Source organism: Semicossyphus pulcher, unplaced genomic scaffold, assembly GCF_022749685.1.
Source record: "Semicossyphus pulcher isolate SPU_LCO1_2020_fin unplaced genomic scaffold, fSemPul1.0.p SCAF_9, whole genome shotgun sequence".
Classification (NCBI taxonomy): Eukaryota; Metazoa; Chordata; class Actinopteri; order Labriformes; family Labridae; genus Semicossyphus; species Semicossyphus pulcher.
This window is the reverse complement of record NW_027211770.1, coordinates 14,917,617-14,931,602: the sequence shown is the minus strand read 5'-3', so window position 1 is coordinate 14,931,602 and position 13,986 is coordinate 14,917,617. Positions and strand designations below refer to the sequence as shown.

General features: G+C 41.8%; 1 protein-coding gene across 2 annotated transcripts in view; it reads left to right on the top strand.

Moving 5' to 3' along the window:
* The window catches only part of col14a1a (collagen, type XIV, alpha 1a), a 136,354-nt gene that overhangs the window by 33,944 nt on the left and 88,424 nt on the right, over positions 1 to 13,986 (top strand). The window contains exons 6-15 of one of the 2 annotated variants that reach the window (XM_069655635.1): positions 7,257 to 7,412; positions 8,172 to 8,291; positions 8,545 to 8,709; positions 8,851 to 9,015; positions 9,703 to 9,854; positions 10,640 to 10,769; positions 11,110 to 11,255; positions 11,377 to 11,506; positions 11,635 to 11,774; positions 12,728 to 12,854. In XM_069655635.1, coding sequence (XP_069511736.1) covers positions 7,257 to 7,412; positions 8,172 to 8,291; positions 8,545 to 8,709; positions 8,851 to 9,015; positions 9,703 to 9,854; positions 10,640 to 10,769; positions 11,110 to 11,255; positions 11,377 to 11,506; positions 11,635 to 11,774; positions 12,728 to 12,854 — 1,431 coding nt within the window. Of the gene's footprint in view, positions 1 to 7,256; positions 7,413 to 8,171; positions 8,292 to 8,544; positions 8,710 to 8,850; positions 9,016 to 9,702; positions 9,855 to 10,639; positions 10,770 to 11,109; positions 11,256 to 11,376; positions 11,507 to 11,634; positions 11,775 to 12,727; positions 12,855 to 13,986 lie in introns of those variants that run through there. The other variant, XM_069655634.1, reaches the window with a different exon arrangement.

Sequence of the window (13,986 nt, the reverse complement as noted above, 5' to 3'; positions counted from 1 at the left end):
ATAAAGAGCAGGCCGGGGAAACGGATCCTATTACTATTCATCAGAGATGATATATTGAGAAAACATCTCCTCGGGGTGAAAATAAAAGAGGCAGTTCACCTCCTGTATAATATCACTTCCATTTCATCCTTTCCCTGAAGTGTGTATTAATACGGAGTGGATTAATACATCACCATCAAACATATCAACTCATGTTAAACTACATGGGAATCAATATTCAATTATTTTGTGATCAAAAAGCCTCGTCTGGGAGGTGAAGTGCTCTCGTAAAATCAGGGTTACACAGGAACTTATGCTGGGAGAGAGAGAGAGAGAAATGTTCTCACTGATGTGTCGACTGTCGCTGCTACTTTTCATCTATCTGCATGTCAGTCACAGATCTCAATGTTAATTCCAGACACTGAAACATAATCGGAGTGGCAGGGGAAATAAAAGTTAACTAGAGAGAGATTGAAATGACAGCACACTCCACTGATCCCTGGCTAAATAGGGGTCAGCAGTAAATCAAGGCGGGCTGGGAAGAGCTACTGTTAATGAGAACGGAGAGCGACAAAGAGGAGGAAGAAACAGGCTGCAAAAGTTTTCTGAACTAGATAAGAGTGTGTGTTTAAAGTTGTGATGTGCGAGTCTCTATTAACTTGTTTATTGTCTATACATTACTCTCCTGACTATATCCATTCAGTGTGTGTCTCCTGGGAGATTACAAAACAATCTGCTTTAATTAATCTGTCCTGCTTTGTAGATAACATGCAGCTTTTATGTTTACGTGTTTAAACCTTTACACTCTTTATTTGTGCACTGCTAACATTGTATCTACTGTAAGAGCTACATATACTTGTTTTCTCACGTCGAGTTCCCTCTTCTGTCCCACGCCTCCGTCACTGTCTCTGTGACTGCACGTCTGTCTTTGCTCTGCTACAAGTTGCAGCCAGCCAACAGTGCCTTCTATTGTTGCGCTCACATTTTTAATACCCGTTTCTCAACTCCCACACAAGCTAATTCAATTGTCAAGGAGCCACATATTTTTTCCCACAGCACTGCAGACTGCACTGTGGGCTGAGTTGTACAATGCTGTCGCTTGCTTTCTCATAGGCACCAGGTGGACGGTCTGTCTGATCAAATGCTAATTATGGTTGGTGCTTGTCCAATTGTGTGATCACTTGTAAATTGGTTTAGCGATGGCAGCGCCTTTTCTTATGTTGGGCCTCTATGCAAATAAGGTTCAGATGTTGTTCAGCCAACCTCATGGTTCACAATCAAGGGATATAGAGACGCAAATCTGCAGATTCAGCTGGAGCATAAAATGTTTGAGTTATAGCTGCTGCAGTTTTAGGGTCGTCGTTTTCGTGCTGTCACACTGCTGCGACTTTCTGGGACACTTCTATGAAAAGGAGCCATGGTTAATGGAAAGGGTATGTGCTTGTTCAAGTTTGACAAATAAAATCGGCTTTAAAATCAAGCCTATTATGAACATGCATTTCATGTCTGCAACTGGTACCAAGTAGTTCTGTGTTAAAGACCAGCTCCAGTCATGTTTTAAGACATATAAAATACTCTGCTTGAAATAATGAATTGTGTCTGATGTGTTTTAGGCATCTCCTCCTTCTCCCTCATTAAAAATGTCCCTATCTGCATAGTCCCCGCCCACTGTGTAATACGTTTCTCCCTAGTCAGTAGTGAGTTTGCAAAAATTGCCATGACGGTTACAGCTGGCTCGCGCATCGCCGAAGTGGTTGCGATAGGTTGCACATAATGATATGCATAGCGTCACCCTGTCCAATAACGGGATTGGCTCCTTAGGTTTGTGACATCACAAACCCTGCCAATCTGAAAACGTGTTGTTCAGCCTGTCCTTGGTACACTGCAGTTTAAAAGCAGACAGGCCCAGCCATGGAGATGACTCATGTTGTCCCTGATATGTCTTGTAGCACATGAAAAACACCACATGGAGATGTTTACAAGGTTAAACACTTGGTTTTCACTGGAGGCGGTCTTTAACAGAAAAGTTGCTGTATTTTTGGATTTGCCAAAAAAACAGTTGAAACCCACTGAGACATGTTTTGAAAGCAGAGCTCATAAACTCTGTTCCTGCCATTTGAGTAGACTTTAGTTCTTCTGCTTTTTCCAATATTAGAAACCATCAGTGGATTAGTGAACTAAAAAGGTTGATAGATATAATACAGAGAGATATTCTGGCAATTTTTCATGTCAATAAATGTCAACTGATGACTAAAATATTTTGTAACCAAGAGTTTGGTACCAAACAAAGCCTGTCTTTTATTAGTTAACCGCAGAGACGGACAGAGTGAGATTGACGAGTGGAGAGAGGTGCAGGAGAAACTTTAGCCTTTCACAAAGGAAAGACTTGGACCACAGAATCTGTCAATATATCTGCGGTATTTCATCAAACCCAAACAGTGCTTTGCCTTCTCACTGGTTTTCATCCATCCTGTTTTACTTGTCTCCCTTTCACACTTTTTCTCCCTCATGTGAAAACACAGACACACAGACACAGTCCCCCACTGTTCCCCGGTTACCGCACCCTGACCCGCAGCGAAGGCGTCAGACGAGAGAAGAAAATGGGGGAAAGAGGTAGAGAAGAGGAGGAGAAGAAGAAAGACAGATGGTGTTTAGGAGAATAAGTGGGACCTTTGTCGATCATAGCAGCAGTAGTGAGATACTGAAGCATTGTCTGCAGCAGACATGTTTGCATATTTACAGTTTGTGTGGGACCAAATATACATGGCTTCTCTCCTTCTGTATGTCGTAACTGTTTTCTTTGTGTACATCTGCACAGTGATTGCTGAAGTAATTCTGACATGACTCTGGATTACTTTCCAAAAAACTGCAGACATTTCATATTAAACAAGGCCAGGTGGAAACCTAGTATGTGGCTGACCGCATCAGGTCATTGTGCGCTGTTGTGGGCAATGTGCTACAAGGACTGTCCTTATGAGGCCGATGACAACGTGTTTGAAAGCAGGTGCATGCTGCGGACGTAGGTGAGGACAGCGGAGGAGCAGCCCCGCCTACTCCCAGAACAAAGTATCCAGAGCCGTATGGACAGAGAGTCGCGTCAGTGGAGGTCCAATATGCTCCATGATCCGCCATTGAGATGTCGCAACTCTCTCTCTCTAGGGCTGTGAAAGTACCGTCACTCACTCACTCACGCAGTCAGTCACTCAGTCAAACAGACTCATGTGTAGGGCTGACCCCGGCAGTCAGCCAAAAAGATCCCTTGATTATCAAATTATACTGAGATCTGCAGGACAGGATGTAATGTTTAAGTTAGATTGTAGTTAACCCTGGAAAGTGTTGCACAAGCTATTTAAAACCAAGTTTGTGTGTAATCCTAAATTGTAATAGCTAGTTTTAGAATTGACTAAATTTGTTTAGAACTTGAGGCATCTCTCAGGTACATTTTTAAAGCAATTGAGATTCCTGGAAGATTTTTCAAGAAGATGAAGGATAAATGTGGTGTTTGAGATTTGAAGTGTTGCTTAAAGAGAAGCAGTTTTAACTCGACTTGTTTGATAATCAGTGTTGATAGTCAAAATATTAGAACTAAACCTCACACTTCAGCTGCCAGTTGCTGTATGGTCCATAGGGTCACATTCCCTGATGATCAAGGCAACACCACCCAGTGAAATAAGCAAAGCATGCAAACTGAATGGACTAAGATTTCTTAGTATTTAATTACTTAAAACAAACCTTAAATCAAATCTACTGTTGCGATAAATTAGCTATTACCCAGTTGACAGAGTCCTGCAAAATATACAATTACATTTGTCAGGTTTTGCAGACTTTTGACAGAAAATTGAGGATAAAACCTGGACCCAATCAAATAACAGTAAACTCAATGTTTCATGTTTACTGATCTAATTTGGAAATGATGGAAAATGTTTCTCAAACTAAACAGAGTAAACGGCAACAAACAATTTCTTCCAGGAAATTCGCCCTCTGATATCCCGCTGTACTGACCGTTAACAGACATCAGCAGGGATAATGTGAAGGAGAGGGACGACCCTGATTACTGGTTTGGATGTAAAACACCAGTGTCATGACTGGTTAAAGGTCGTTCTCACCAAGCTGCCAACAATAAGCGAGGGAATGACCAGCGAGCTGTAATCATGACCTCTAAAGGCTGAAGGCTTTTCACATTATTCAGTGCCACAGATTTGTTCCCAGGCTGTTTCTCTCTTTAGCATGAAGTTCCTCATGTTTCTATTTACCCACAGTGTCAACAGCAGTTACTATAGATACTAACCCCCTGAATATGTCTCCCTTTTTTATCAGAGCTCCTCAGTTGATGTGTGTCTGTGTGTGCGGCTTCCATCTCTTTTAAAGCAGCTGTCCTGGTGCTTAGTAATGGCTCTTTGTTTTCTTTAAGCTCACAGTTTCTTAAAGGCCACACTTGTTTGTTTTGTAAGAAGGGAACTCGACAAAGAACCAACTTTTCACTTTTTGGCCTCTCAGCCTTTTACCATTTTGCTGAAATGCTCAAACTAAGCTACAACTCCTCTCCTCTCCTCTCTTTTCAGCAGGCAATAAAGACCTCTGTGACCGTTATGTACCTGCACTATTCATAATCCTCTTGGCAAACATTACCTGAAGAGTATTTCAAAATCGCTTCTCAGTCTTTCATGTTTTGCATTGGCAAACCAAAGATCGTCATCAGCTATCTCTTGACCTTACAGTCCTCTTTCCTCCTCTCCGTCTGCCGTCTGCAGCAGATGGATGGTTCAAACAGCCAGACAGACACAGACAGACGGCTCTGTCTGGAAAATCGCTTCATGAAACGAATACCTGCGTGGCTCATCGTTACACAATGTGTCTTTTTTGAATTTCAATCACATAGAGTTGGCCTGAGATAGAAGCACAGATAGGGCAGCTGGTACAGTAAATGATCAAAATGTTTTTTCTTGGAAATAAATACGGTTGCTCTCAGAAATACAGTAAGTCTCAGTCCCTCTCTGTGTTCCCTCTGATGTGGTGTTATTTTGGGCCTCCTGCCACCTGCTCATGTTAACGTCAGAGTCATTCATGCTCGTGTAGATTCCTGAAAAATGTCCAGAATACCAGGAAGAAAATGTCCCTTTCACTATTAAATAGCAACTTGACGTTGGTTATTTTACATGTGAAAGCGTACTGAGAGGGTAACACAAGGGGAACAAAACTGACCCTTCGCTAAGCTACTCCCTTGAATGGCCACTGTCCAATCCTATGTTAGCAACCGTAACTAGGCACGGGAGGCCTGTCAGGCTTTCAGAACAAGGAGAAATATTTCATATTTTTAGCTTTTCTGAAGCCAAGAACTCAAGACAGTCAACTGGTCTTTGCTTGTGATCCTGTCTGGCCTTCGCTACCACTACTGATGATATATTGGCACAGCCTTTATTTTACCACCCATTGGTTTTTGCCATTGTTGTAGCAAACTACAAACTTCCAGATCCAGTGTCTGGATCAAGGCCATGATATGCGAGCAATATCCTGATGCGCTTTAAAAATGAAAATGAAAAAGTGTCATAATTTGGTGTTGCTAGCAGTAGGCTAAAACATATTACATAATGAAAGTTATAGGGAGTCATAACTAAATATTAGCTTAAAATAAAACAATGTATTGACACCCTGCTGTGCAATTTCTGATCCGATTCGATTTGATATAGATTTTTGTTAGGGGTATTTCAGTTACAATATCAGTTCACCTCAAACCTGGTGCATTATCAAAATGTTTAATGTTTACAATAAGAATTGACTCCAAAGAAGTTAGAAGGCATACTGTATAACAACATGCCGAAAACACACTCGCGGCCAAAGCCGACGCAGAGTGTAACACAAACATCAGTGCAAAACTAACTTATTCGTGGACGCACACACGATAAAAAGAGTCCGTCGGCGATCACTGATGTCTCCGTAGTAAGTGTAGTAAAGTCGTGTTTCGATGGGATGCGCTGAGTCGTGCTGCGTTCAGGAGCGCTCAGAAATGTGAGTGATCAGACGTTTTTACATATATTTAAAGATCGATCTTGGGATTAATGAATCAGTATTGGGTCATTCAAATGAGAATCGATTCGAATCGGAAAAATTGATTTTTTAAACCCAGCCTTATTGTCGACTTTCTGTCGACTTCTCTCTAATATTTGGGAACTATTTTTCCAGAAATCTGCTATTATTTCCCTTGGAACATCTCTCACTGTTATAGTTGAAAACGCCATAATATTTACTTGTTGGTGTGAAAGCTTGACAGGCGTAGCAACTGTAACCAAGTCAGTTGTGTCAAAGGTCCTGAGACAGCCGCAGGACATTGAATTACCCAGTATGCACCTGAGCCATTGTTGTGATTGGTTATTTCTAGCATAGTGAGCCTTTCCCTCTGCTGCTTTTATGGAGGCTAGACAAAAAAGTTGTGTTTTTTAATGCAGTTTTAAACGATTGATGAGAAAACTAAGCAGCAGAAGTTTAATAATCTACATTTATTCATAAAGTATAAAATCACTCCACTCTCTTATCTTAATCTTAATCCTTAAAAGTACAAAAATGCAAAGGAATAATTCACATTTCCTAAAGTCAGCGCTCTCTTTTATCGCCTCTCTTCATTTAAACACAAGTATCCAACCTTATCAGCATGTTCTTTAAGTGGATGTATTCTTTTATTGGAAATCATACACGGCAGGATGACAAGATAAGCAGTTATGTAATTATGATAAATGAACCAATGAAAGTGTGTGTGGGTGTGTGTGTGTAGGACTGCACCCAGAATATTGACCTAATATCTAATATCTCACTATTAGACTCAGGTGGGAGGTTTCTCTTGTAGGTTTCCCTTTAAAACCGTCTTTCAAATGCACGAGTCCGTTTTAGAATATCTTCAGAGAATAAGAGGCTGGGAGAGATACAGGAAAACAAAACGCTGTTCAAAGGAGGCTGTCAAGATGCTATTTTTGCACAATGTGTTGTACGTGTTTTAGAGCAAGATAAGAAGAGGAGATGCAGGATGTGCTTCAGATCTGGGACTAAGAATAAGCTTCAGATTATGTGTTTTCATTTGTGTCATTGTGCTGTATGCAAAGAAAGTGTCTATTTGTATTCTGTGCAATAAAGACAACCTGAAATTTGCAAGCTTGAGGTGTTTTTTTCTGACGTTGGCTGAGAGACCTGCACATCAAAAGTTGTCCTTTATTTTGTATGTTTCAATCCCTTGTTATTGTCAGTTTAAATTCATATCAGTCTGTCTTCTCCTCCTTTTTTTTTTTTAGCTGACCAGTTTGTGTGCCGCACTGAGGCCATCGCCGACATCGTGATCCTGGTGGACGGCTCATGGAGTATTGGTCGGCTCAACTTCCGGCTGGTCCGCATGTTCTTGGAAAACCTCGTCAATGCCTTTGATGTTGGCATCGATAAGACGAGGATAGGTGGGTCACTGCTACTTGAACAGATGGGTAAAACTGTGGGTACAATGTGGTCGTCTGATGTAGTATTAAATGTTTTAGATGCCTGAATACAGGTATGTTGCTCAAATCTGTTTAAGTGATAATCTTGAAGATTTTCATTTAAATAAATGTCTGTTAAGTCTCTATCTATCGCCAAATGGGTTAACACAATGGTGATTGAGTCTATGGCCCACTGATGAAAGCCTTTGCATTTGCAGTATTACAGACTGGGTGTCTGTGGTGACTTTAGTGGAAAAAAATCACAAGCGGCGCCCAGTTAGTGACGTGTTTTCAGCAGTGGTTGGTCTGCCAGAGAGGGTAGGCGGAGCTAAGAGGCTGCTTTTCTGGTCTCTGAAAGTGAGTAAACAGTAATCTACTATGGTTGAACAAAGAAAAGATCGATGACTACAGATACAACTTCAAAAATAAGTGAAAATCCAAAGAAAAAGAAACAAATTCGACGCTCATCAAACAGACTAAAAAGGAAAGCGACCGCCAGCGAGGAGTTACAACCGGAGCCAACCGAGGACGTCACACATGTGACACTGTCTGGATATCTGTGAAGTGTGCTCCTGCAATTACCTTTTATCACCATAGGTGCCGCCAAAGTGAACGAAACTGAGATTTTCGAGATTATAACTTTAAGGGAAAATGTTTCCCCATCAGCTTTTGTTAGACTCAAGGTAAGACATATGATACAAGCAAATTTCAAGTTGTTCTTGTGTGAATTTGTGTCTCTAGGTCTGGCTCAGTACAGTGGTGATCCCAGGATAGAGTGGCATCTAAACGCCTTCTCCACTAAAGAAACCGTCATTGATGCCGTCAAGAACCTCCCCTACAAAGGAGGAAATACTCTCACAGGTGCTGGACTCACTCATCCTACCTGCCTTTTTCACAGATCATAGTTTATACGAGTTGTTTGGCTTTATTCTCCCATGTCACTCTATCACTTCAACCATCGCTTACCACTTCCCCAATCTTCCTCTGTTCCTGTCCTTATATGCGTCTTTTCTCACTTTCACATTTTTTCCTCTCTTCCTTCCTCTTCGTGTCTTCTTTATTGATCCATCTCCTCCTCCTACTCTTCCTTTGTTCCCTCTCTTTGTCTCTCCAGGCCTTGCGTTGACTTATATCTTGGAGAACTGCTTCAAACCGGAATCTGGCGCACGAGTCGGGATACCCAAGATCGGGATCCTCATCACAGACGGGAAGTCCCAGGATGATGTCATCCCGCCTGCAGAGAGTCTGAGAAATGCCGGTGTGGAGCTGTTCGCTATTGGTGAGAACGCACAAACACTCATGGAGACAAGAGGAAGTCCTGGGAAGAGTCCCATCTGGAGCACAATTTATTAAAAACACTTGAAATCGTAATGTTTTTTCGGAACAGCGAATGCTAACAATCATATATTTACCCTCTCAGGTGTGAAGAACGCTGATGAGAATGAGTTGCGCTCCATCGCCTCAGAGCCAGAAAACAGTCACGTCTACAATGTGGCCGACTTCAACATCATGAGCTCCATAGTGGAGGGACTGACCAAAACAGTGTGTGAACAAGTGGTGCAGCAAGACAAGGACATCAAGCAGAGTAAGGAGACAGTGTGTCAGGCAAAGAGAGAGAGAGCAAAAGCTCTGTAGCAGCAGTCATGCAGGCCTAATATCTCTGATAAGCATTTTTATACACGTACATGAACAGCAGTCATAGCTACACACTTTGATATCAACTATCCAAACAAAGGCAATGTAAAATTTGAGTCAACAAAGTGTGATTACTTTTGCTCTTCCTGATGTGTTTTTAAATGGCAGAATGATAAGAAAGTCACATCGACATAACAGAGCAAACAGCAGCCGGAGTCACAGAGGAGGTTTTGTTTGTTGTGAATCAAACCCTGTATATTTACATTAAGCTCAGCCAAAGATAATCGCATGTAATGCAAAGGTTTTTTGTCTTTCTGGTGTCATAAAGCAGCCACATAGAAATGATATCCTGCTACACAATGAGGATTCTTTTGTCTTCTGTCGTCATCCCCCTCCAAACTCTCAGTTTTTCCTCTTTAAGAAGTTTCCACAGAAAAAGAGGATGTCTTTAAAAGGACACGATAAATCCAACTAATGTGTTTTGATTACATTTCAACACAATCTCAACAATCTCCTTCACTCTCATTCTCAGTGCTTGTCAGTTTTTCTACTGAAAAGCTCCTCACTGGGAGTCATTTGATGTAACCTGATGCAATCTCTTCTTCTTCCCCTTTCATCTGCTTTTATGTTTTTTCAGAAAAAGTACCGGAGACGAACGGGCCACCACTTGACCTGGTGACGTCAGAGGTGACGGCCCGAAGCTTTCAGGTTTCATGGAGCCACGCTCCCGGAAACGTAGAGAAATACAGAGTGGTTTATTACCCTGCTGTGGGAGGTGCACCGCAGGAGGTATATAGTGTTGATTTCTACATGTACTAAACAGAAAAAGTTTATTTACAAAGTTAAAATCAGGGAAAGTGGAAGGAAATAAGAGTTTAGTTTAAACCGTGCTACCCTCTGTTTCTCCTTCACCTTTATTACACCAATGGGATTTACTCTGTCTGGGATTTTCAGGGGAGGTTAGGTTCATATTTTCCCTGACATGCTTGTCGTGACATTCTTCTGTACCTCTCTGTCGGTCTCATCCCTCCTTTCCCAGCTCCCCAGAACATCTATGCAGGTAATGAAGGCTCGCTAGAAATGATACTCTGGCTGGTTCAGGCACCTGCCTGATTTTTCCAGAACATTTGACCACAGAAACCTTTAAATCTTTTGCTCAGCTGAGTTTACAGGGACCAGATGGTCTGGAGCCGCATGTGAGGGGACCTTTCCAGCTGGCTCAGCCCGGACCTAATCTGTATCACAACTGTCAGCCATTCAGATCAGGATGAGAAAATATTATTTTGCTTTGGACATTTGTGCTCTATCCCGATCAATAAATCGACTCTTTTCCCTCCTCTACCATTCTCTTTCGATCTCCCTTTCCTGCCCGGCTTTCCTCTCTCTTCTCTCTCTTCCATTTGTCATTTTCATCCTCCCCCATTTATTGCCCCACTTTCCATTTTCACTGCCATTCTTTCTCCCCGTGCCTCTCCTTCCCTCTTCTCCCATCCATTTCCGCACCCCATTTCTCTTCCAATACGTCTTCCCTGTCTCCCCTCTCCCCCTTCCCCTGACTTACTCTCACATCCCAGGCCGTAGTGGACGGTAGTGACTCTTCGGTGGTGTTGGAGCATCTCAGCTCTGTCACCGAGTACCAGCTGGCTGTGTTTGCTGTGTACGCAAGCGAGGCAAGTGAAGCTCTGAGAGGATCAGAAACAACCCGTAAGTTTATTCTTACACACAAACACACATGCCAATGCTTCCGCCAACATTTGAGATCAGGAGTTTAAAACAGTGGATTAAAAGTTTAACAGCCTTGGCAGCCAGAGATACTGATAATATTGCAGTCATAATGCTGAAAGATAAAAGCATCAAGGACGACATGACAACTGTTTCAAAACTTCCACTCAAGTTAAAATGTGTTTTGATATAAGAATGTATAAAACTCAAACCCCTTCACCTCTTAATTTAAAAGCAACTCTAAGGACTTGGTTTATTTGTGTGCTCCCCCTTTGATTGAACTGTCTGCTGTCTTTGTGTGATCGTGTGTATGTGTGTGTAGTGGCCCTTCCCACAGTGACAGGCCTCCAGCTGTTTGATGTGACTCACAGCACCATGAAAGCAAAATGGGACAGTGTGGACGGAGTCTCTGGCTACATGCTGCTGTATGCACCGCTTACACAAGGGGGAGACTTGGACGAAAAGGAGGTAGTTAAAAAGTAGATAAAGAATTTAAAATTCATAGTTTCAAACAGAAACTTGGCAGCTGAGAGTCAAAACATTAGTTTCAAATGCCGTCATGGGTGTATTTGTGCGTCTTTGTCCCCAGCTCAAAGTATCGGACGCAGTGACAGAGCTGGAGCTGGATGGGTTGAGCCCGCACACTGAATACACCGTCACTGTTTATGCCATGTATGGAGAGGAAGCCGGTGACCCTATTACAAACCAGGAAACTACACGTGAGCACATTCACAAACAAATATAATTCTGAACCTCTATCACAATCTCACAAACTGGTCCTCACAAAGCTACAAGCACAACAGATACAAACACACATCAAACACTGTCTCTCTCTCTCTCTCCTCAGTACCAATGAGTCCTCCCAAAAATCTCCAGCTCTCTGACATCACCCACAACTCCGCCCACATCAGCTGGGACCCCGTGCCCACTGAGGTTAAAGGTTACCGCATCGTTTGGATCAAGACAGATGGACTTGTAGAGAAGGAGGTGAGGTCTTTGATTTTATATTTCTAAGACTCCATCCATTATCTATACCCTTTATCCTGTTCAGGGTCGCGGGTGGGCTGGAGCCAGTCCCAGCTGTCATTGGGCGAAAGGCAGGGTACACCCTGGACTGGTCGCCAGTCAATCACAGGGCTGACACATTCAAGCATTCTAAGACTCATTTTTATAATTATGTTTTAATATAAAATCAGCTCTGTGTCTGCTAATGGCTGTGTCTGGATGAGATGAGACAAGGGTGAAAATGAAAGGATAAAACAAAGAGGAGATTAATTGTAGGGATTTTTCTTCTAAGTTTGAAAAGGTCAGACTAGAGTGAGTATTGAGCATTGCCTGTGTCCAGTGTGTTCACTCAATCCTGTCAGCACATCAGTCCAAGCTGCTCCTGAAGTTTAGTCTGTTAGAAAGGCTCCTAAACTTTCTTTGTTCTACAGCAGGGCTGAACGATTTTCAACAAATATCTGTTTGCAATTATTTTGACTTATATTGCGATTTCGATATAATTTGCGTCATTAAATTGAATGATAATTTTAACTTCCATTTTTCCAATTCATTGAAAAACACATTAACATGATTATGTGTGTTTTCTGCAGGGATCTGAATCAAACAAAGATATTTGATACTTACGTCTGTGTTTGATGTGTAGGCCAGAACATCTCTGGAGCACAACATTTAAATGGTATTTTGACACATTTCACCTTTAATAAATATTGCGCCTTGTGCAATTTGAAAATTGCAGCAGGCCATATTGTGATGTCAAATAAATTTTGATTAGTTGTTCAGCCTTATTCTACAGTGGACTCTGATTAAACACAAACCAGTTTCAATCTTTTTCGTGAATGTAACGCCTCCGAGCTGACGGTGACTCAATTAAACTATGTCTACATAATATTTGTATTTTTGTGTTGATATTTTATGTGTCTGTGTGTGTTGTGCAGGTGGAGGTGCTGTCTGGGAACACCTTTGACCTGTATGGGTTAACGTCCCTGACGGAGTACTCAGTGGCCGTCTTTGCCTTGTACAATGAGGGTCAATCAGAGCCGCTGACAGATGGATTCACTACCAGTAAGAACATTATCTGTATAACTGTAAGGATACTTTCGAAGATATAGTTAATTAGTAATTTAGTTTCAGAAACCCTGAACTAAATGAACAGATGTAGATGATACATGTTGCCTCCAATGGTTATAACTAAGTGCACTTGTTAATTTGTTTTTGTCTTCCACAATGGTTTTATTCCATTTCCCTCTCGCAGTCTCTGCTGAATACAATTTGTCTTAATTTCTTGAAAACAGATGTATCAATACCCTCAGGGGGCAAACCATTCCTCTGTTGGTGCCAAACACGGTTGAATTTTATTACCTCCTATGGTCCTTCTGTTCTTTTGGCCTTCAGCCCATCTCATTTACACCTCGGCATAATAGCAGAGTCACATTAAAAGGTCATTTCGCTGTCCCTTACTATTCTGTCACGCTAACAGGTATTGATTTGTAGAAATATCCCTTTAAGCAACAATCAGTTTGGCTGCAGAGCTGCGTCAGCAGGAAGAAATGTATTTCTGGCCAGCAACTTTTAAACTTACTCTAAAGGGCTGTGTTGATTTTTATTTATCTAAGGGGAAACTTTGTTCAGTGGAGCAGCTTTAAGAACGAAGTTAGTAAGCAAACAAATGTGTAAGCACTTTTAAGTGAATTTGAGCCAAACGGGGGAAAGGATGGAGATCTGCATGGTTAGAGTTGAGCTGTGGTTCTGTACTGTTCAACAGTGTAAATTTAGATAACTGCTCAGCAAACAGTTTCAACTTCTGCAGAAATTTACATCTACAGTCGGGAAAGCAGCAGGCTAGTGATTGTGCCGTGTTCCTCTCTGAAGCTAGCTCATGTTTAAATAGCTCTTACCACTCTTCTTGTTGCTCAGTAGTGCACATGGTGTTTTAGCGGTCACATGTTTTAACCACGGCACACAGCTTGAGTCTTACTCTGGCTTGGTGCTACTGGATCGGATGCTCAGTATTTTTCAGCTGTAGGTAATTGGGAGAACATAAATTCAATGAATATAAAAGCTAATGCTTGTTCTAGCATATAAAACAATAAAGATCATAGTTTTCACACAGCAACAGTAAATATTCCCACGTTTTCATGAAAGTTTCATGAGTGCAGTTGTTGTCCAAGCCGAGCTCCGTGTGGTCAGTTTTCTT